At 47.0% G+C, this 23,118-nt stretch overlaps 1 protein-coding gene across 2 annotated transcripts in view; it reads right to left on the minus strand.

The window, feature by feature from the left end:
- GRIN2C (glutamate ionotropic receptor NMDA type subunit 2C) overlaps positions 1–23,118 on the minus strand; it is a 93,027-nt gene that overhangs the window by 15,980 nt on the left and 53,929 nt on the right. For both annotated transcript variants that reach the window (XM_081899557.1, XM_081899556.1), the window contains exons 6-8: positions 22,093–22,261; positions 17,329–17,482; positions 3,234–3,359 (exon numbers count right to left, since the gene is read on the minus strand). In XM_081899557.1, the coding sequence (XP_081755683.1) occupies positions 3,234–3,359; positions 17,329–17,482; positions 22,093–22,261 (449 nt within the window). The remainder of the gene's footprint in view (positions 1–3,233; positions 3,360–17,328; positions 17,483–22,092; positions 22,262–23,118) is intronic.

A 23,118-nucleotide genomic window follows, 5' to 3' on the forward strand; every position in this document is an offset into this window, starting at 1 on the left:
CCCTATGACTACAGGGGAAAGCTTCAAAACCCAAACAATTAATGTGGGGCTTCACTTAAGCAGATCTCAGACTTTCTAGGACCACCCTGCCGAGAGCCAGAGGGCCCTGCTCCTGCCTCTCTCCACCTGGCCCAGGGCAGGGCTTGATAGGTTTTATAAGGGCTGCTGCTGCTGCTCAGCAAAAAGGGCTTCTTTTATATCCTTTTAAATTGTTTTTAAACTGTTTTAAAGGGCATTTTTTGCGATGTGCCTGGGAGGAGAGGAGCGGGGGAGAGCAGGGGGAGGCCCAATTGCAGCAGTTCTGGGCAGGGGGAGGTATGGCGTGGGAGGAGGGGCACACAGCACAGGCAGTTAGTGACTGCCGTGTACCCGTCCCCCCTCCAACCTGGGGAATTGTGATTGTCATATCAGTCAGCCCTCAGGTATGCGACTGCTGCTGTTGAATGCCAGAATAAAATCTCCCTCATCCATGATCTGATTATGGATGAGGAGGCTGATCTGGAATGTATCACTGAGAAACCTGGGTGGGTGAACAGGGTGGAGTTGGTCTCACCCAGCTGTGCCCACCTGGGTACTCAGTACAGTGGTGCCCCGCAAGACGAACACCTCGCAAGACGGAAAACCCGCTAGACAAAAGGGTTTTCCGTTTTGGAGGCGCTTCGCAAAATGAATTTCCCTATGGGGTTGCTTCGCAAGACGAAAAAATCTTGCGTCCCCCCGCGGGTTTCTTCGCCCTTTTCCTAAGCCGCTAAGCCGCTTAACAGCTGTTCCGCTGATAAGCCGCTTAACAGCTGATCGCTAGAAGCCGCTAGACTGCTGTAGCGCTAATCCGCTAAGCTGTCAATGGGCTTGCTTCGGAAGACGAAAAAACCGCTAGATGAAGAGAATCGCGGAACGGATTCTTTTCGTCTAGCGAGGCACCACTGTACAGCATCAGGCCAGACTCAAGGGTCCGAGAGCGAGTTGCTGTGGTCTATAGAGATTCTCTATCTCCAGGCTCTCTGTCCAGTTATAGGGATCTAGAGTGTGTGTTCCTGGCATTGGGCAATCAGGACAGATTAGGGATTCTGCTGGTTTACCATCCGCCTCGCTGCCCAGCAGTCTCCATGCCTGAGCTGACAGAGCTGGTCTCAGGGGCAGTGCTGAGGAGTCCCAGACTGCTGGTTCTAGGAGACTTCAACATCCATGCCAAGGCAGCTGGTTCTGGGGTAACTCAGGACTTCATGGCCGCCATTGACAACCATGGAGCTATCCCAACATGTAACCAGTCCAACGCACATGGCAGGCCACACTCTGGACCTTGTTTTCTTGACCCGGCAGGAAGAAGGTGATTTGAAGGTGGGGGCCATTGACATCAGCCCCTTGTCATGGTAATAATGAGGCCAAAGGAGGGACGGTGGCACAGTTAGGAATGTTTGCGAGTTCTTCATATTTCCATTTCCCTCCTGTTTGCAGTTATGAGATTCTGCTGCCATTTCTAAATTAAGAATGCAACAATACTGAACAAACAAGCCAAAGAACAACAACAAAAAAAACCACCCTAAAATCAGAAACCCAGAATGTTTAGAATGGTTGAAAGGCAGCTTCCAGTGAGAGGAAGGAAGGAAGCAGCAGGGTACCAGCCACTCACACTCTGCCAGAGGTTTGGTGTTTTTTTTACAGAGTTGGATGATGAAAGCTAAAAATAGGTTGTATATTTTTATTCCAGGCTATTCTCTCCTTGTAGCTACCAGTCTCCTCCTGACTTCCAGCATCTTTTACCTTTGTTTGATCCACCTTCAGCAGCAAATTCTCAGAGGTCAAGTGGGACGGTGGCATTTGGGGAGCTCTCCCGGGGAAAAGGCTAGCCAAAGGTGGCTGGAGGGGGTGTGTGGGACCTATCTCTCAGCACCCGAGGAGCCTTTTCATTCCCCACATGTCAGGATGTGTAAGTTTTAATGAGCATTTATCAAGGGCAGGGATGGTAGGATTGGCCTGGGGCTGACAGCTTCTCCAAGCAGCTGTGAGAAATCTTCTGCCCAGCTCACTTAAGACGCGGAAGCTGTTAACAGGAGGAGCTGCTCACGGAGTTTACAGGCGAGCCTACAAATCAGGCTGGCTGATCCGGCCAGCTGTTGACAGTTCAGACACAAAAGATGCTGACATGACTCAGAGCTGGATCGGATCAGCCTGCAATGGATGCATTTGTTTCTTTGCACAGGAGCCCAGGACAGACTGACCTAAGGCTGCTGCCCTTGCAGGAGGAACACTTAAGGACCAGCTCCTGGGTGATCAGGAGGGCTTCCTTGGTACCCTCTAGACTGATTCGGAAGAGATCCAAAGGCACTATATCCTACAGGAAGGAGTCAAGGCAGGGCACTGTCTCTAAACAGCCTTCGCATGTGCTGACTACCAGATGCAATCTGCTGCCTTCCATAGCTGCAAAGAAGCCAGAATTTCTGCAGCTTTGTCATGCAGAGGTGAGAAAATCTGCATTGACATGTTCCCTTCCGTGCATCTGTTTTAAAGGCACAGGAGCCCTGTTTGCTTTTACACCTGGTCCATCTATACACACGTAAATAAACAGGACAGGGAGTCCTGCCAGTGTTCGTATAGTTTGCTTGAAAGGATACTGGGTCTCTCTCCCCACAGTAGGGGACTCAAAATGGGCATTTTGGGTGCTTTTCAGTTTGCTTTTCAGATTTTGTCACGAACTGCAGAAAATGTCTGGCAGGTCTTAAATATTTAACAACGGCACATATTTTGACAGAGATCTTTACCAGTCTCGTTTGCCACATTTCCGTTCTCTTGTTTGGGGTTTATGTGTGCACATGGAAATGTTATCGGTGCTGGTGGTGTGAAAAAGATGGCGACCATAAAGAAATAAATATTGTTGGGTCGCCACAGAGTGCTGTACTGCACCCTGGTTTTGCTGGGTAAAGGAGATGTCTGGAAATGCCATAACTAAAGTAAGTAAATAAATGGAGGAATCCTTACACCAGAAACCGGAATGCCATGGGACTCTTGTGGTGGGGAGGCAGAGAAATCCCACCTGCTGGAGATTGCCACGGGCTCTCTTTCCAAAGGTCAATGCTTTCGATGAGATGCTGAGAATTGTTTATCTTTTGCAAGTGTTTAAATGTGGAGTGTATAATAGCAGGGTGGCTCATGCTTATTACATCCTGCTTTTTGTCTTTGCCCCCACCCAAAAATTAAGGCTCACTCACTGTGTGCAATTTTGGAAACTTACTTACTTTTGCCACTGGTTAAATTCTGGTTGTATCCAACAGGGCTGAAATATTCAAACATGAAGACTGTGATGGCAACGACAGTGAGACACATCACAAACATCATCACCCACACGGCTGGACTGTAGGGTTCTAGAAGACAAGAGGAAGCCAGTCAGCCCAGGGCAAGTGACAGTTTAAGAGTCACCCATTGATGCTACAAACACCCCCTCCCTGCCCATTGATAGAGAGAAAAGATGGTCTGATAGACAGTGGGAGACTTGCATTCAATGCCTGCTGAAGTCAACAACATGTGCTGTGAAATGCACCTCTATTGTGTGCTCATTCTTTGTGTGTGACAAAAGGAGTTGCAAGTGTGATTTGCAATGAATTGTTGCAGCAGGGAGTGCTTCCATTCACTGCACCAGACAACCCGCCACACCCTCCCCAATATTGCCACCCTCTTCTCCATGGTTTGATTCTGCTATGGCTACATTAACACCCCAAACGTCAGAAGCACAGAGAACCAGTGAGACCTGCAACAAAACATTACAGAGTGGAGGACTCATTTTCATCCTCCTCTCCCCAAACCAAACAGCCTGTCATCATTCAGTGGCCTCTGAGTATGCTTGGTCCCCCTTGGGCTGTTTTGTGGGGCTCCCCACTCTTCTCTCTTTTTTCTCTAAATACTTCTGTGAAGTGGGAGAACAAGACACCAGCTTGACTCATCTCTCTGCCTCTTGTCCTCCTCATCCCACTCCTGACTCCCTCTCAGTGTCAGTCTGAGCACTGAAAATGGAAAGAACGGTAATTGTGTGTGTGTAGCGATGCTGATAACAGGTATGGGTACATATTGGCTGCTGTGGTGGCACTGTTGAAGTGCACCCCAGCACCAGTATCAAACACCATGCAGGACTTACAAGAGCCCATATTATGAGTAGGCCAGCAGTAAATAACACAGCTCAAGCTGGAGTTGAGTCTTCATTAGTCAGAACACAGTCTGCACAGACTTGGTGCAGTGTCAGGCCTAATGAGCACAGCAGCTTAGCCCCATGGATCATGTGCTGGGACCGAAAGTCCCTGTCTACCCACAGTCATCAAAGTTCCCTCCTCTCCAGGGCTTTTCCCAAGCAATCAGAGACTGCGCCAGTGTGAAGCCAACCTCTCCTCCACCCTTTTCATGCCCCTTCTAGTTCTTGTAGACAAGGAGGGAGGGGAGCTTTTCACAGCAGGAGAACAAGACACCAGCTTGACTCATCTCTCTGCCTCTTGTCCTCCCTCATCCCACTCGCCTGCTTCAGCTTCTGCCTCTGATTCTGGACTTCCCTCTGACACAGATTCTCCCAGCTCACTTAGCCTTGTTGCCTCTTTAGCTTCCAAAACCTCCTACTCCCAGTCTTCTCCTTTTGACCACTCATCATCATCCCACCACCAATCCCCTGGCACTGTGTCTTCTTCCCTTGAGGGTCCCCCAGCTGGTTCCTCCCACCATTCCTCTGCGCCCAATTGCAGCCCAAGAGACACAGGAGCCGTTTTAAGACAATATGCTGCTGCTGTTGCCCTGGGTACTCAATGGGGGCGGGGAAAAACTCTGTCCCCAATCTATGCGAGTTCATTAAATATCTGAATGAAGACAGGGAGGCGGGCAGAGTCTTCTACTGGAGGCCCTTTCATTTAGCAGGGAGAGAAGCATCAGATATGGAAAGAATTAGAGTAGTACAACTACCCCTGGTGATAGGTGCTTAAAGAGTCAACTTCACTAAAATTTATGTAACCTTTCCATAGCACCACACCACACAAACACTTGCATCATCCACAGCAATGGTTTTGACAACAAAGCAAAGGAAATTAAGGTGACACCCAAGACCTTGGAAGATGTCCTTATCAAGCTGGAAAAGGCTGCTCATTCCCCATCTCTACAGGACATCTATTTTCTCTCTCCCCAGTGGTGTCAGTAGACAGACATGAGTAAGAAATTTGGTGGTTGTGTGTGCCTCTTATAGAATCATAGTGTTGGAAGGGATCCCGAGGGTCATCTAGTCCAACCCCCTGCAATGCTGGAATTTCAACTAAAGCACCCATTTGCTGCATTCATTGGTTGCAGCAGATACCATAGAGTGTGCAACTAATGTCCATCAGGTATGTCCTAGAGAGTCAGCGGGAATGCTCTCCCCATATGAACGGACCCAGACCCTGCGATCATCATCTAAGGCCCTTCTTTGTGTGCCATCTTCAAGAGAGGTCTGGAGAGTGGCAAAAAAAAGAACAGGCCTTTTCTACAGTGGCTTCCCCTGTGTGAAATGCTCTCCCCAAGGAGGCTTACCTGGCACCTTCATTACATACCTTTAGGCACCTGGTGAAAATGTCTCTCTTCAACCAGGTATTCGGCTGATTAACATTTGATGGTTTTTTAAATGTGTTTGTGGAAGGTGAGTTTGGGGTTTGTTTCTGTCTTTGTTTTATTGTGCATTTTGTATTCTTATTCAGTATTTTTCTGTTGTGAACCACCCTGGGACCTTTGATTAAGGGCAGAATACAAATTTAATACAAAATAGTAATAATAATAATAATAATAATAATAATAATAATAATAATAATAATAATAGTTCCAAATTAGGCCAGATCTTTATTTATTTCCCCCTCTGAAGCATAATGGAATGGAAGTCTTTACTTGAAAATCTCTATTGAACAAAAGCTTCAATGTTTCTCTGCAAGGTAACCTCTTGGTGAGAAAATCTCTCTCCTTTTCTGTGAAGGGGGGGTATTAGGAAGATGGGCCCACTGTGCAGGACTGTCAGTAAATATTACTATTCCCAAAACTAAGGCTGAAGTATTTTCAGGAGCATTTAGGAACCCTAAGCCACATTTTAAAGCTGTAAGAATGAACAGGCTCTCAAGTCAACGGGATATTTTTCAACACAACACACCCCAAAGCTACTTGTCTGCCTTTATCAGAAGAGAAAAATTAATATGGTTTTCCCTTCACCTGTCAAATGCGGTTTTGCACACCAAGGTGTATGAACAGAATGTGCTTTGCTGGGTTGAGACAGAGAATAATGGGAAATACCAACCCCGTGACCAGTTGCTTCAGCGTATGAAATATTTTCCAGTCCGGGGCTGGTATTTTGTGAGCAAAGAAAGAAAGAAAAACAAAACCCACCACAATGACTTTAAAGGTAATTTTGGGGCAGCAATATTTATCAAATTCCTTATGCAGATAGTGGGAGGGAAACTATAAGTACAAATTGTAATACGATGATGAAGTATACAGGAAATCTCCAAGCTTCCGGCGCATCTTACAGATGTGCTTAATTACACAGAAAGAGGAAAAACATTTCATTCTGTTAGTAATTACTCTGATGTAACTCTTCTATTTTGTTTATGTATTTTTGATGCACACGCACATATTACAAGAGGCTCAGTTGCAAGGTTACAACCTGGTGATTTGCTCTACCTCTTTAAGGACTGAAAAAGTTGCATCGGAAGCCCCCTGCCCTGCAGGTCCAGCATGGAGGGGGGGCATGAAAAAGTTGTACATGGCAGAGAAGAAAACAGATGAAGCCATAGCTGCTACATTTCCCACCTAGTTCTAAATCAGGAGTGGAGAACCTGTAGTCTCCCAGATGTTAGTGGACTACAACATCCCTGGGTTGTGCGTGTAAGTTTTGTAGAATTCGGATCTCCCCCTGGCTACTTTTCAGGCTCTGGTTATTAGAATATGGGTTTAATGAACACTTTTGCCTGTTAGCTGCAGTGGGAGAAAGAAGCAGTTTCTGCCCCTGGTTGAGAGAACCTGTTTCTGCGCACCAGGAGAGTCAAAAGAGAAGTGAGTGCATGAAGGTGGCTTGATTAATGGTTTCCCTGTGTCTTTGCCACAGGGTTAACCGGTGTTCTCAATGTCTTTTTCATCAGTGCTTGGTCAGCAGTGAGGGAACTGTGGCCTTCCAGAGATTACTGGACTACAACTCCCATCATCCCTGACCGTTGGCCCTGCCAATGGGAGTCAAAGTCCAGCAGCATATGGAGTGACACAGGCTCCCCATTAGGCATAGCAATGCAGCAACTGGACTCGTGACTGGATGCAAAAACACCAAGGTAAAAAACACTAAGTTGCTGGCATCTGTCTGTCTCAGGAGACAATGGAGGAGTGCTCCTTTGGGGGTGAAGTCCAACCATTCGTTGGAAGGTTACAGCGTCTGCTGTGGCTGTAGAGACCGATAAGGGAGAGACATGTTTTGTTGCAGCTGGGGCAGGTGAAGGCATCCAGTTGTGCTGCTGCAGATGCACCATGCCGTTTCTTCTGTCTGCGCTCCTCCCACCAAACATTCCTCCTCTGGTCAATGGTAAGGATGCACGACCTGACTGGCCGTCTCCAGGCACTGCGATTGGGATTCCCATGGTTGACGTTGCCAGCCTTCATGCCGTGTTTACATCTTTGTAACACAGCGTTGGTCTGCCAACGGGCTTGGTGCCTGAAGCCAGCTCCCCGTAGAGCATGTCTTTGGGGATCCCGCTATCTTCCATTCTGTGGACATGACCAAGCCAATGTAGATGTCACTAGGACAGGAGTGCGAACATGCTGGGCTCGGGAGAGCACATATTTGTTTGGAATTCTGTCCTGCCATTTGATATGGTGGTGAATACAAGCACATGATATCATGGGCTGTCCCCGGAGTTCACTAGATGACATTGTGGGAGACCACTGTCTCAGGAGAGCGAGGAAAATTCTTAGGAACAACTCACACCCTGGCCAGCACCTCTTCAGGCAGGAAATACAGAAATATAGTCAGCCGCACCAACAGGTTAAAGAACAGTTTTTATCCGTGGGCTGTTGGGCTGCTGAATGGAAAAAAATTGTGGTGCAATTGACTTCCGACAAGCACACAGAGCGCGAACAAGACTCAGTGTATTGGGGGGGGCATTTAATTTCACTGCACACAGGTGGTGTAGTGACAAAAATTATTATTCTTCCCAAAATCCTCCTGATGTAGCACACTGAGGCATCGTTCCTGGAAGTTGTAAGTTGCCCACAACTCACTTCCATGAAGCAACATGTTCAGCACTCAAGCCTGGCAGACCTTCATCACAGTATGAGACATTGGTATCACATTCACCCATACCCTTTTGGAGAGGTGAGCCATTGCCGTAGCTGTACCGCCAATACGCTTGTCCAGCTCACTGTCAATGGAGAGGATGCTGGTTAGGGTGGAACCCAAGCAGACAAACTCATCTACCACCTTGAGTGTGTGGTCAGGAATTTTATAATGAATGATTTTAGAGTGTTGTTTGTGCTGTACTTTTGTAGTGTTTTATTGTTGTTAGCCGCCCTGAGCCCGGCTTCGGCTGGGGAGGGCGGGATATAAATAATTTATTATTATTATTATTATTATTATTATTATTATTATTATTATTATTACTGGCCCAGACCCAGGATGTTGGAGGTCATCCGGCTGATGGTAAGACTGAACTCCCTGCAGGCTTGGGCAAAATGGTGGACAAGTCTCTGTAGAGCTTCCTCAGAATGTGCCGTCATTAAGGTCTTATTATTACCATATAGCCCAAAACAGTTTGGGATCAAGTTACCTTGTAATCCTGCCTGGACACCTCAATTCTCGAGAGAGACACTCCTTAGTACAGTGGTACCTCGGGTTACAGACACTTCAGGTTACAGACTCCCCTAACCCAGAAATAGTACCTCGGGTTAAGAACTTTACCTCAGGATGAGAACAGAAATCGCATGGCGGCAACGGGAGGCCCCATTAGCTAAAGTGGTACCTCAGGTTAAGAACAGTTTCAGGTTAAGAACGGACCTCCAGAACGAATTAAGCTCTTAACCTGAGGTACCACTGTACTGCCATTTGCTCCTGAGGTTTGTCTTAAGTCCACAAAGATCCAGGGACTTTGAAATGGCGGCATCTCCCCTTTGGTGTGTGCTCTCAAATGAACACCAGGCAGGCACCTCCTGACATTTAGGCACCTGCTTAAAACTCCTCTGTTCACTCAGAATTCCTCTGATGGGTGATCCAGCTGTGCCGATGTATTAATCTGTGATGCATTTGGAACTTTTATTAATGTAACTTCCTTGTTGATTTTATGCTCTTCACCACCATTCCCCCCTTCATGTTGGAGGATAGAAATATCTGCAAATAAACAAGTTCCCTTCAGCCCCAACCAGCATGGTCAGGGAGGATGGCAGCTACAGTCCAACAACATCTGCAGGGCCCTAGTAAAGGTAAAAGGACCCCTGACCATTAGGTCCAGTTGTGGCCAACTCTGGGGTTGCGGCCCTCATCTCGCTTTATTGGCCAAGGGAGCCGGCGTTCAGCTTCTGGGTCATGTGGCCAGCATGACTAAGCCGCTTCTGGCAAACCAGAGCAGCACACAGAAACGCCCTTTACCTTCCCGCCAGAGTGGTACCTATTTATCTACTTGCACTTCGTGCTTTCGAACTGCTAGGTTGGCAGGAGCAGAGACCGAGCAACGGGAGCTCACCCCGTTGCGGGGATTCGAACCACCGACCTTCTGATTGGCAAGTCCTAGGCTCTGTGGTTTAACCCACAGAGTTAGGGCCCTCTGTAGGGCCCTAAAGGTAAAGGTAAAGGTACCCCTGCCCGTACGGGCCAGTCGTGTCCGACTCTAGGGTTGTGCGCCCATCTCACTTAAGAGGCCGGGGGCCAGCGCTGTCCGGAGACACTTCCGGGTCATGTGGCCAGCATGACGAAGCTGCTCTGGCGAGCCGGCACCAGCACAGCACATGGAAACGCCGTTTACCTTCCCGCTATAAAGTGGTACCTATTTATCTACTTGCACTTAGAGCTGCTTTCGAACTGCTAGGTGGGCAGGAGCTGAGACCGAACGACGGGAGCTCACCCCGCCGCGGGGATTCGAACCGCTGACCATGCGATCGGCAAGCCCTAGGCGCTGAGGTTTTACCCACAGCGCCACCTGCATCCTGTAGGGCCCTAGGTGCCCGCAAATCTGCTTTTAAAGGGTTGGAGGTGGAGGAAGCCAGATGCACATACTCTGCTGCTCTTTTGGTTATCACTCAGTGTGGGCTGAGGTTGGGGGAATGCCAGCCGAGGCCGAGGTTCCCCTTCTTGCGTATACTGCGAGGACTGGCTTGTGCTGAGACACCACATCTCCTCCTCTAGGCAGGAGCCGTGCAGACGTGACCAAACTGAGGAAGAGAACAACACAGGGGGGAGAGGAGGGGAAGAGGAGCAAACAGAGAGTCCAAGCAGTTGTCTGATGACAGCAGCAGACTGAGAGATAGAGCTCCAGCGTTAAAGGGCAGACTGAAGGATGGGATTAATTCAGGCCCTCAAAATACAGCAACCGAGGCCCATTTGTCAGCTTGTCCTTCCCTGTCAAGGAGGACAAAAACTTTATCTGATGGCATCAGATGCATTTCATTAGCACGTTGAGGCAGATGAGGAAGAGAGAAGATCCAGAAAAGCAAGCAGCGCTGGGTGGGAATCCAAGACCAACAGCAGGAATGGCCCCTAATTTTCTCTGGGCTTAGTTTTGCCCCCACCACCCTGCCCTGCATCCAGATGGTTAGATGGGAGCAGGCAGCTCCCTCTTCTTGCCTTTATGTTCTCCCCATTCTTAAGAGCCTTTTTTGTTTTGAGTTGCTCCAGTATTTCTATGGCTTCCGAAAGGCTTTAGAGATGATCACTTCAGGTTCCCAGTCCAAAATGTGTGGGTACACACACACACACACACACACACACACACACACACGTTATATGATAACTATAGTACAGGTAATTACTGTGTACCAGGGGGACTGTGAATGCAAGAGGCAGCCACTCTGTTCTGTGATGCTAAGAGGATCTGGCATGTAGAATCTCCCAGGTTTTTGTGCATGTGTGTGTGTTTTTTTAAAATCCAGATCAGAGAAGTTTCTTTGTCCTAGAGGAATTTTTAAAATGTCTGATTCTTTTATTTTTCTGAACGGTAAGTAAAAGGTTCCGAGAGAGGTTTCTGACAAGCCCTCTCCTCTTTTTTAAAAAAATAAAATAAAGTACATATTCCTCTAAAGTGGGGTACAGTGGTACCTCAGGTTACATACGCTTCAGGTTACAGACTCTGCTAACCCAGAAATAGTACCTCGAGTTAAGAACTTTGCTTCAGGATGAGAACAGAAATCGTTCTTCGGCAGCGTGGTGGCAGCGGAGGCCCCATTAGCTAAAGTGGTACCTCAGGTTAAGAACAGTTTCAGGTTAAGAACGGACTTCTACATGCCACGCTTACCCTTAACCAGTAAAGGCTGGCAGAGGTCACTACCAGAGGGGAGCTGGCATGGAGGCTGGAGCAAAGTTGGAGCAAATGGACAGGCTCCAGCACTGCACCCACATCATTCCAGCCACCCCACTGCCTCCCCCATCTCAGTTACCAGCGGCACCCTCTGCAATGGTAAGCAATGCTGCTCCATTCCACCAGCCACTACTGCCCTTAAAAAACAGCTTCCTGCCTCTATTCCATTTTAATATTCTAGCTGTGGACCAGGCATGCAATGGGCTGCTTCCACCCACACTGAAGGCACAAGGGAACTCGGCTCAGAGCCATGGGATGATGCTGGTTCACTGAGCAATGCACATCTGTTGGTCAATACTATCAACTTTCCAAATCCCTGCCAGATGGGTTTTTGATAGTACTTGTGCCTTTGGGCAGCGATCCCCACCTGTAAAACAATAGGCAAAATGGTACCCTCTTGACTTCCGAATGCACTTACTCCCTGCTAAGCGTATGCCATCGGTGTGCTACTGCTTTTCTCCCTAGGAGTACTGGATGCTCCTTTAAACTGAACTTGCACTTGATCCTCTAGTGGACTCAACAAATCTCCACTTCCCCAGGAATCAGCCACTGCCTGCCTTTCTGCGAAACGGCTCCTCTCTCATGAGGTGTAATAGATTCCCCCCGACTGTTAAACAAGCTTCTATTTGAAATACTAGACCAATCAATCACTTGCCGTGTCAAAAGGCAAAACACAGCTGTTGTGCATCGAGGATGGCATTTCAAAGCTTTCCAAAGTACAACAGCATGACGTTGGATCCCTCCCACCCCGCGCCCGGAAGATGTAGCTCACTTGCTCAGCACCATACTGCGAGGTGCTAACTCGTGTAACGTAATACGTGTGCCTTTTTTTCAGATCCAGCAACTGATGGAAGACAGGCTACCACCTTTCTTGCACATAAACATTTGTCAGCGCTCACTCAAAATAGCTAAAAAGCTACGGTAATATTTCACGCAAGGCTCTTGCAGATGCATAGCTACATTAATTTATCTTCCCGATGGATATTGTTTTCACTAATCTTCAACAAAGATTTCCTTTTGTTTCCGTAATTATGTGTTTGCCGTTCCAAGAGAGAGCCTGATATGACCCCCCTCGACTGATTGCAGCGATAATTCTGCCTCCCTGTTGTTTATTTTGTTGTTTATTTTAGTGCCTTCAGCTTTCGGCATAGATGACGGTTGGTGCCAGAGAAACACAAGAAAGGAAGTGACAGCTTTTGTTTCACAACAGGAAGGAGGAGGGGCAGCTCTCAGGAAGCCCTGCCTGCCTCGGAGGGGCTTTAATGGGAGCCTATGAGAAGCCAATGTCCTCACCTGGCACTGAGCAATTCGTTTCCAAGGGAGCTCCATAGAGCGGAAGGAAATGCATCCCTTCCTTCGAGGGCAAACAATAAATTCCGCGCTATAACAAGCTAGAACCAAAGCGTCTGGTTTTGTCCATACCTTTCAACTCCCAAGTGGGAAAAGGAGAAAGCTCTTTTCAGCTATGATACACCCATGGATAAACAACACAACTCACAGAGGTGACCATGTGGCAGCAGGCTCCGCCCATGCCCAAGGGGCCTGCACTTCATTGGCTGCACACACACCATACATTTAAAGCACATGACATTCCCCAAAGAACCCTGGGACTGTAGTTTGTTGAGGGTGCTGGGGGACTGTAGCTCTGTGAGGTGTAAGCTACCATTTCCCATCATTCTTCAAGGAAGTCACCTGTTTTAGATGTATGGTATAGTCGTACTTCGGGTTACAGACGCTTCAGGTTACAGACGCTTCAGGTTACAGACTCCGCTAACCCAGAAATAGTACTTCGGGTTAAGAACTTTGCTTCAGGATGAGAACAGAATTCGCACGACGGTGGTGCAGTGACAGACCCCATTAGCTAAAGTGGTGCTTCAGGTTAAGAACAATTTCAGGTTAAGAACAGACCTCCGGAACGAATTAAGTTCTTAACCCGAGGTACCACTGTATAGGGGAGTTTTTAATATCTCTATGTTTTATTATGTTTCTGTATATGCTGGAAGTTGCGCAGAGTGGCTGGGGCAACCCGGTCAGATGGGCGGAATACAAATAGTAAAATCATCATCATCATCATTGTGTATGTGCAGCTGCTGTTTCAAATGAGCCTATGATGTGTTCAAGCGCACCTACAAAGGTACCCATCCTTTTGTGCAATCAGAACTCTATTGCTGCAGTACTGCTACCATTTTTACGCCTCTCCCCCTCTATTTGACTCTAAAATGCTTCAAAAGATTATTTGATATTACTGAAGTAATTGAGCAGGAGCATTTTAAAAAAAGTGATTAAACACACACACACAAACAAATCTGTTTGGGAGGAAAAGTAAACAAATGGCCTGCTCCTTCCCTGACCACTGAGCTACATTGCGGCTACTAACATGGGGGGAACACAGTGTAATCTAGACAGACGCAGGAACATAGTCAAAAGGTAAAAGGTATAGGACCCCTGGATGGTTAAGTCCAGTCAAAGGCGACTATGGGATGCAGTGCTCAACTTGCTTTCAGGCCAAGGGAGCCAGCGTTGGTCCACAGACAATTTTCTGGGTCATGTGGCCAGCATGACTAAACTGCTTCTGGCACAACAGAACACCGTGATGGAAACCAGAGCGCGCGGAGACATTGTTTACCTCCCTGCCGTAGTGGTACCTGTTTATCTACTTGCACTGGCGTGCTTTCAAACTGCTAGGTTGGCAGGAGCTGGAACAGAGCAACGGGAGCTCACTCCATTGCAGGGATTCGAACTGCCGACCTTCTGACTGGCAAGCCCAAAAGGCTCAGTGGTTTAGACCACTGCCTGGCATATGGAAAGACAATTGCAATTCCATGCATACTGACTCTATCTCGCTACACACATGCACCTTACACCAGCTTTGGCTGCAGGAAGGGAGATAACTTCACTTTCCAAGCCATCCTCTATTTGAAACTTTTTTGGAGAGATCTCTACATCAAGAGTCTGCCTAATGATTAGCTCCCATTAAAAGACAACTACCAGCTATCCTAGGCTATTAACCAGCCATCTCCCCGACAAAGGAATGGCTGGCCAGCAGCCATAACAATACATCCACATCCTTGTAAACAGGGGTTGCAAGCAAATTACCCAATAAAAGAGTCGCCACCACCAAGGGCTGCTATGTTTAATATGCAGAGACCGTATTATGCTAGACTTTCTACAGTGTGGGGATGATGTAAGGAATTTAGACCACAATAAACAAAAGGAAGGACACGGGAGATTCTGGGAACCACGGGTGCAGTATAAACTGAAGCTATACAGCTGGCTTCAGCACAATTCTCAAGCTATCCAGCACTAAACAGATGAAAGAGCTTGCCAGAGGGGAGTGCTAGCAAGCTAATTGGCCCATGATAAAAAAAAATGATACTTTAAGTAGGAAATGGACTCTTAACGCTGCTAATCCAACACACAAGTTTAAAACTTAAGTGCCGCCTCCCACACTGTATCTGTCCCAAACTACTCTATGGACGCCGCCAAGTAATTGATGCATTTGGTAGCAATGCATCAACGGAGCGCCCATCAGTCAGGAGACATCATTAGAGCAATAAATTTTTATCCTACAGTACATTTCATCCAAGAAGCACTGAGTACACTATAAAACCATTGATGAACTTGCTTTACTGCTTTGCTCTGCAGCTGGGCAGCCCAACTTTTCATACCAAGTGAGCCGCAAGAACACTTCGACACAGAACCTGCAGGCCACACACCACAAGGCCCAAATTTGAAACACGCCCTTGCACTGCCTTTCTAAAGCTGACTAAGTGAGGCACCAGGCTTTGGGAAGGGGTTGCAAGGCTCTGACAGGATCCTAGAGCCCTCCCACCTCCTTCCCAAATCTGGGAGATCACTAACTAGGCTTTGGGAGGTTGGTGGGAGAGATCTAGGAGCATGTCAAAGCCCTCATGCCTTCTTCCCAAAGCCCAGCGCCTTGTTTACCTGGCTTTGGGAAGGCAGTGTGGGAGCTGGGGGGGTGTCAAATGTTGCTGAGGGCCTTTGAAAAGCTCACAATGAAGTTTCTACAATCTCTCTGGAGAACTCTGGTCTATCGGCAGATTTTGAAAGGTGAATGAGACTCCACTGGGAAAAGGTCAAATTTTTCCAAAAGAAACGAAAGGGACACAAGAGGATGTATTGGCGCTTTAAGTCTCTGGAAACATATCAGAACAGATAATGAAGCAATACATCTCTAAGACTCTAGGACAACACAGGGTGATTACCAGAGATCAGCATGAATTTGTTAAGAACAAATCATGCCAGACTAAGCTAGTTTCCTCCACTGATGGAATAAACTCATGTTAATAGATAAGGGGGTGTAATTAATATCATATATCTTGACAGCTCAGCCTCTTCCGAGCACTGCTATATTTCCTTGGTGTTGGAAGGGGAATCGCTGGCAACTGTACATCTGATGGTATCTCTTTGCTGCCAACCTTCCTTGATACCCTTTCCCTTTAGCATTTCCAAACATGTGACTTTTCCTGTCAGTTCCCAAAGCAACACATTATTTCATGCTCATTGTTCTTTTACCTACTGCTCACCTTAACTTCTCAAGCTATCACTTCATGACAAGATCTTCCCAGGTCACCCACAGCCTCTGTTCTCTCAGTTCTTTCCTGTTTGTATCAGCCCAATTCATTAATCTCTTAATTGGTTGCCCAATTTTCTGTTTCAAGGCAAAGCGGCACAGCATTTTATAAGAACTTTTGAAACGATAAACGCCTCACTTTTTGAAGTTGAGGCTCCATTCTTTTACAATTTACATTGTCCTCTCTTCTTCTCCACTCCCTCAACGACCTTTACCTGCCCTCGGTTGCATCATCTCATTAGCAATTTATCGTTTGATGTCACTCATTACATGTTCATTACATGCTCCCCAACTGTTGGGAATCACCCATATCACCGCTTCCACAATCAGCCAACGAAAAAACAGCTTAGACTCAACATTAACCAAGGGAAACAACACCAAACAATGTTATGAAATCGACCGGTCATGTGAAGTGTTCCTTTTGGAAGTATTTCTATTGTCCCACAAATCATAGTTTTCAGCTTGAAAATTGAAATCGGGTAGCATTATGCACAGCCACAATTGAATGTTAGCACCCCAAATATCTAGGCAGTTATAAAAGTGCTCAATTCTCCCTAGCACACATTATCAGCAAACCCTCTCATCTATTTGTGATGATCGGAGATGAGGGCCAATCCTTATACAGTGGAACCTCTACTTACAGACGTAATCAGTTCCAGAGGTCCATCCGTAAGTCGATCCGGGTCGCTGGTAGAAGTGCCGTTGTGCACAGGTGCATTTGGCAGCAGCATGCTCCTGTGCAGACGGTGGCAGCTGCTTCTGCGTATGCGCAAATCGCAGCAAACCCAGTATTTACTTCTGGGTTTGCTGCAGTCACAACTTGGATTGGGCCCAAGTAGAGGCAGTTGTAAGTAGAGGTTCTACTGTACAGCCAAAACAGCATCATCTGCACACAGGGAGGAGGCAATAGAAGCCTGGAGCGGGGGGCACTGAGGTTCATAGAAGCACAAGACATCTTTAAAAATAAACTTGGAGGGGACAGGGACGGGACGGGACTCCACCACCAGCAGCACCTCAAAGCCAAATGAAGAACGAGTATGTTCAGTGGCTACAGGACACTTGTGGGTGGCGGGGGGGGGGGGAGAGAAAGGAACAGAATATGATGGCAAAAGGCATGGCTGGCTGAAACAGTGAACAAGGGCACCCCATTCTCCAGCAACAACTTATAGCAAGTCCCTCTCATTCAGTGCTATCGGCATTAGCTCATACCTAGAAAAGCAGAAGGCGAGACGGTCCCATTGCTTCTTGCTACCATGACGCTGATGCCGGTCTCCACAAAGGGCACAGAGAAATCCACAATTTGCGAGCGCTCCTCATTGATGGTGAGGGACCCAATGGCCATGTCTGCACGCTTGTAATACACCTAGAAAAGAATGAAATGACAGGAATAAATCCCCACCACCACGTGCACACAAAACACCACAACAGAGCCAGCTGCACACAAACTGAGCAGAGCATCTTGCACTCATTGATCCTTTCCGTATCTTGTGATGCATCTCTAACAAGCGGAAGAGGCTGCAACCTTATACACACACGTCTGGCAAGGGCCATAGCTCAGTGGAATCATCCGCTTTGCATGCAAAATATCCCAGGTTAAATCCCTATTGGCTCTCCAAGTAGGGCTGGCAAAGAAGCCTGCCTGAAATCACCTTGGAGAACCACTGTCAGTCACTGAACTAGATGGACCAATGGTCTGACACGGATAAGGCAGCTTCCTATAGGAGTAAGCCTCACTGAACACAGTGGGACTTACCCTAAGGCAGTGGTTCTCAACTTGTGGGTCCCCAGATATTGTTGGACTACAACTCCCATCATCCCTGACCACTGGTCATGCTGGCTAGGAATGATGGGAGTTGTAGTCCAACGACATCTGGGGACCCACAGGTTGAGAACCACTGCCGTAAGGAAATCTATATAGAATTGCTCCCTGGATAACCTATCTGCATGAATGTACTAGTGGTAAAGGTGAAGGACCCCTGGATGGTTAAGTCCAGTCAAAGGCGACTATGGGGTTGTGGCGCTCATCTCGCTTCCAGGCCGAGGGAGCCGGCATTTGTCCACAGACAGCTTTCCAGGTCATGTGACCAGCATGACTAAACCGCTTCTGGTGCAATGGAACACCGTGACGGAAGCCAGAGCACACGGAAAAGCTGTTTACCTTCCCGCCGTAGCGGTACGTATTCATCTACTTGCACTGGTGTGCTTTCGAACTGCTGGGTTGGCAGGTGCTGGGACTGGGCAACAGACAGATCACACAAACACACTATTGACTATAGGAAACTAAAGAATAAGGGGGAATGGTTCTAACATAGATGCCTCCCAAATATGGCAGATTTCCATGTGCAAAATGACTAGCATTGTCTGTGTTGGCTCCTTGTCCTCATGGCCCATAGTAAGTTGGCAGTGCGCATCCTCTCTCCCAAGACACCAATCTTCTATTTGCACAGCATTTTTATATGGATGTCAGGTGCACTGTCCTTCTCCCCTTCCTGTCAGAAATATCATCTTGTCTTTAATATTGCTCTGTCTGCCTTGGGAACATCTGATTATGCTTTGTTCCACTCTTGTGACCTAGGCAGGAGAAATGACATTGCCGTGGCTATATAAAGGTTCTTTGTACTCCCCGCCTGCACAGCCTCCGCTCTCGAGACCACTTAGTTTGGGATCCTTTCGACCAGGCTCAGATGCCTCTCCCCAGAACTAGGGGAGCTGGTGGGGAGTCAGGTCAGAGGGGGCAGCTAACTGCGGGTGAGTCAGTAATAGCCCTGTGAATGAATGAATGACATGACCCCAAACTCTCGCAGCACAGAGACTCACATTCACAGCACACACTATGCCTGCAACAGACGATGATGTTGATGATGGAGAAAGACCTAAGGCAAAGAAAGCATTAGAGCCAAATAGTGGCAGTGAGGAAATGAGGCTGTAAATGCAGGGCTGGGGTAGTTAAGGCGGGGTGAAAATTCAGGATCTACAACAATCGAACCTGCAACCTCCAGTTCAATCTCAAGTGTGGACCCTGCTATAATCTGCAACTTGTCTGAGCAGTAATCCTTTCCTCCCTCAGCAAAAGACAGTGGCAGCCCAAGACATTTCTCAGTCTGGAGTTCAAATGGAGACCCTCCACAACTGCAGCCAATAAGAAAGCCTCACTGTATCGTTTGCACACCACTTCCTGCCTTCATCTATCCTCCCATGGGGGGACACCTTAAGCAGGGCCACTTCCCCCTTGTGGCATGGTAGGGCGGGTCTGCCTCAACTGGCTCCTCCCCCTTTTGCACACAGTCCGTGCTGGTGATGCTGCTGCCGCAGATCCTCCTTCCTTCTTGGCCCACCCCAAAAGGCAAGGGTTGAGAAGAGGCTGAATAGGGCCAGCAACATTGTGCCACAACTTGCTAAATTCAATACCTTGTGGAGGTTCCTCACCCCACTGCATCTTTTTTTTTAAAAAAAATCTTTATTAATTTAAATTACACACATATACAAAGAATTTAGAAAGAATTTACAATCTCATACTACAAAAAGAAAATTAAAGAAAAAACAATTAAGAAAAAAGAAAATACAGAAAAAAGAAAGCAGAAAAAGCAGATTTACGTGCATAAAAAAACCTTCCTAATACTTAAATAAACACTTAAATAAAAAAGACTTCTGACAAAATGAGTCTTCCAATCATTCTCATTGTACTGTTTATACTGTCATTTTTTCTGCACAGTTTTATATTCTTTAATATTGTTCCCATCTACTCCACAAATGGAAGTGAGAGCTGGACCATAAAGAAGGCTGATCGCCGAAGAATTGATGCTTTTGAATTGTGGTGCTGGAGGAGACTCTTGGGAGTCCCATGGACTGCAAGAAGATCAAACCTATCCATTCTTAAGGAAATCAGCCCTGAGTGCTCACTGGAAGGACAGATCGTGAAGCTGAGGCTCCAATACTTAGGCCACTTCATGAGAAGGGAAGACTCCCTGGAAAAGACTCTGATGTTGGGAAAGATGGAGGGCATAAGGAGAAGGGGATGACAGAGGACGAGATGGTTGGATAGTGTTCTCGAAGCTACCAGCATGAGTTTGACCAAACTGCGGGAGGCAGTGGAAGACAGGAGTGCCTGGCGTTCTCTGGTCCATGGGGTCACGAAGAGTCGGACACGACTAAACGACTGAACAACAACTCCACAAATAGTATTTGTTGTGTTTACAAGTATCACTCAAGTTCTGCTAATATGGTGTGGTTGGTACAATATGATCTTATATAATCCTTAAATATTCTCCAAATATTTTCTGGTTCAATACTCCTCTAACTCTTCCCATCAGTTTTGCTAGTTGTAAATATTCTAACATGAGTATCTGTTAGATATTTGTTTTGTTTCGTTTTTCCCACTGCATCTTAAACCCCTCAAGTCTAACAATACCCATAGCTAGCAATACTGAAAGTTCAGAAAGATTCGCTTGAAAAACTGTTCCTGCCATGTGTTTCTGAGGCAGTTTCAGATCACAGGCGCTTCCCAGTTCTTCTGAAGTCTTGTCCCATTTTCTCTAGTGGAAAATTTTAATAGCTGGAATCCTGGAGCGAGAATAGTTTCTACTTATGGAGAAACAGCGAGCGTTCAAGCTAGAATTCGGGGCTGCATGCCTAATACCCCACTCCCAATTTCATTGCTGCCAATGACTGCCTCCCCCCCCCCCTTTTAGGGCTGCTTAGCTGTATTTGCCAGCACACACAGTGGCCACTTAGTGCTGCTCTGGTGACTCAGCCAGTTCAGATGGATTTATGGCTCCTTACCGGGCTGATCCAAAGCAGCTGGAGCACACCAAAGCTGTGCCTGGTGTAATGTGTCAATATTTTCCCATCCCTTTTCTAACAGGTCAGATAAAACTGACTCTCCCCTGGTTGCAAATTCTGACATGACAGCACTGGCCAAGCTGTACGTTTGATTTCTGCTCTACCTGGAGATCTCCTGCCGCACACAAAGGGCATAAGGAAGAAGGGGAGGCTAGAACCTTCCTTCCTGTTTCACAGGACATTTGTGACATAAGTGTTCCTACATATAATACAAATAAATAAATAAATTTTTATTTATACCCCGCCCTTCCCAGTTCAGAAAACCGGGCTCAGGGCGGCTAACAACAAATTTAAAACACTTAATTGATGCAAGAAAAAACAGCATGAAATACAGTATAAAACGTGAATGACAATAAATTCAGAATTCAAAAATCAATTTAGGGGGGAAATCTATCCAAAAAACATTAGATGATCACCAGGGCTAGCTGGCTAAATTAGACCTATTTGGGCCAGCGAGGAGACCAGGGGAGAATTAGCTGTGGGATCCCAGAATAGCTCTGTCTTATAGCTCTCCCCACCCGAGTTTGTATTGTGAATAGGAACAGTCCTGGGAGGACTGCACCATGTGATTTTTCTGAATGTGGCTGTTACATCCATGCTGCAAATGGCATCTAAATACGCACAGGGTTTAAAATGTATGATCAACAGCTAGAGAAATGTAAACTGAACCCATGGAACAAACTTTTCTAACAAATGATGTACAGAGGCCACATTCACACCAGACATTACAGCACTATGATACCACTTGAAACAGTCCTTCTGGGAGCCGTAATTTGTTAAGCATGCTGGGAGCTGCTAGGAGACCCCTATTCCCCTCCAACAGCTACAATTCCTAAAATTCTCTGGGAAGAAGGATTGATCCAACTCTATATCCATTCTCATTTTAACACAGTTTTTCCTCAAACTTGAGTCTCCAGCTGTTTTCGGACTACAATTCCCATCTTCCCTGACTACTGGTCTTACTAGCTAGGGATGATAGGAGTTGTTGTCCAAAAATGGGTCTGGGAAACAGTACTCTAACAGAGGCATCGGGAGAGTCCCAGATCTTGCACATCCGATGACGTCTCTGTTACTCGCTATACAGGTGTTGCAGAGACTTTCCTAGGAAAATGCAACCTTCGCGTATTTCCTTACCTCTCCGATCATGCCATTCCAGAAGCCATCAACTATTTTCCCATGTTTCCCATTTGTCACCAGGTAGAGGTCATAGGAGAACTTCACTGTCTTGGCCAGCTTCTTTAGAATATCAATGCAAAAGCCTTTGCAGCAGAGCTTGGTGTAGGGATCCATTGGTTCTTCTCCACTGAAAGAAGGATATATTAAAAACACACACATAGGACATGCTTAGTAGTCCCTTGCCTCCTGCATTGTGGCCATGCTGGGGCTCTCCAATGATCTCTTAAGCATGAGGGTGATCTCCGCCTAACTCCCTGGCCCCTTCCCTGTTTACTCAGAGCAACACTATAGCGACTGGCTCCATCACTCTTTTGTCAGAGGGGCTAGAACCCAGTCATTTGGAGGTGGCAGCCAGCCACATCCCAATCACACAATTTTTGCAATATAACTTTATCAGTGGCAAGAGAGGCTGATGCTCCCACCTTTCCTATCTCACAAACATCTCTCTCTCTCTCTCTCTCTCTCTCTCTCTCTCTCTCTCTCTCTCTCTCTCTCTCTTCCTCTCTCTGTGTGTGATGGCCATTACTGAAGTCAACTTTGCACGCAAATGCTCTCACGAAGTACACAGCTGTCAGCATGTTCTGTCCCATGCCATTGCCCTATGAGCACCTGTGAGGTTCTGGCATTCTGGAGCCCCACGCAGCCTAGCTGGGCTGCACACACAGTCAAGGTGTCTAGGTAGAATGAGTGATAAGAGGCACGCAACTAGGTTTGATAGTTATAGAAAGCAGATTCCAAAATACCCATCTCTATGAGGGCTGAGGTTCCAGTACTTTGGCCACCTCATGAGAAGAGAAGACTCCCTGGAAAAGACCCTGATGTTGGGAAAGACTGAGGGCACAAGGAGAAGGGGACGACCGAGGATGAGATGGTTGGACAGTGTTCTCGAAGCTACCAGCATAAGTTTGACCAAACTGCGGGAGGCAGTGGAAGACAGGAGTCCACGGGGTCACGAAGAGTTGTACATGACTAAACAACAACAAC

The sequence above is a fragment of the Podarcis melisellensis genome (genome assembly GCF_964234715.1).
Source record: "Podarcis melisellensis genome assembly, chromosome: 2".
Lineage (NCBI taxonomy): Eukaryota > Metazoa > Chordata > Lepidosauria > Squamata > Lacertidae > Podarcis > Podarcis melisellensis.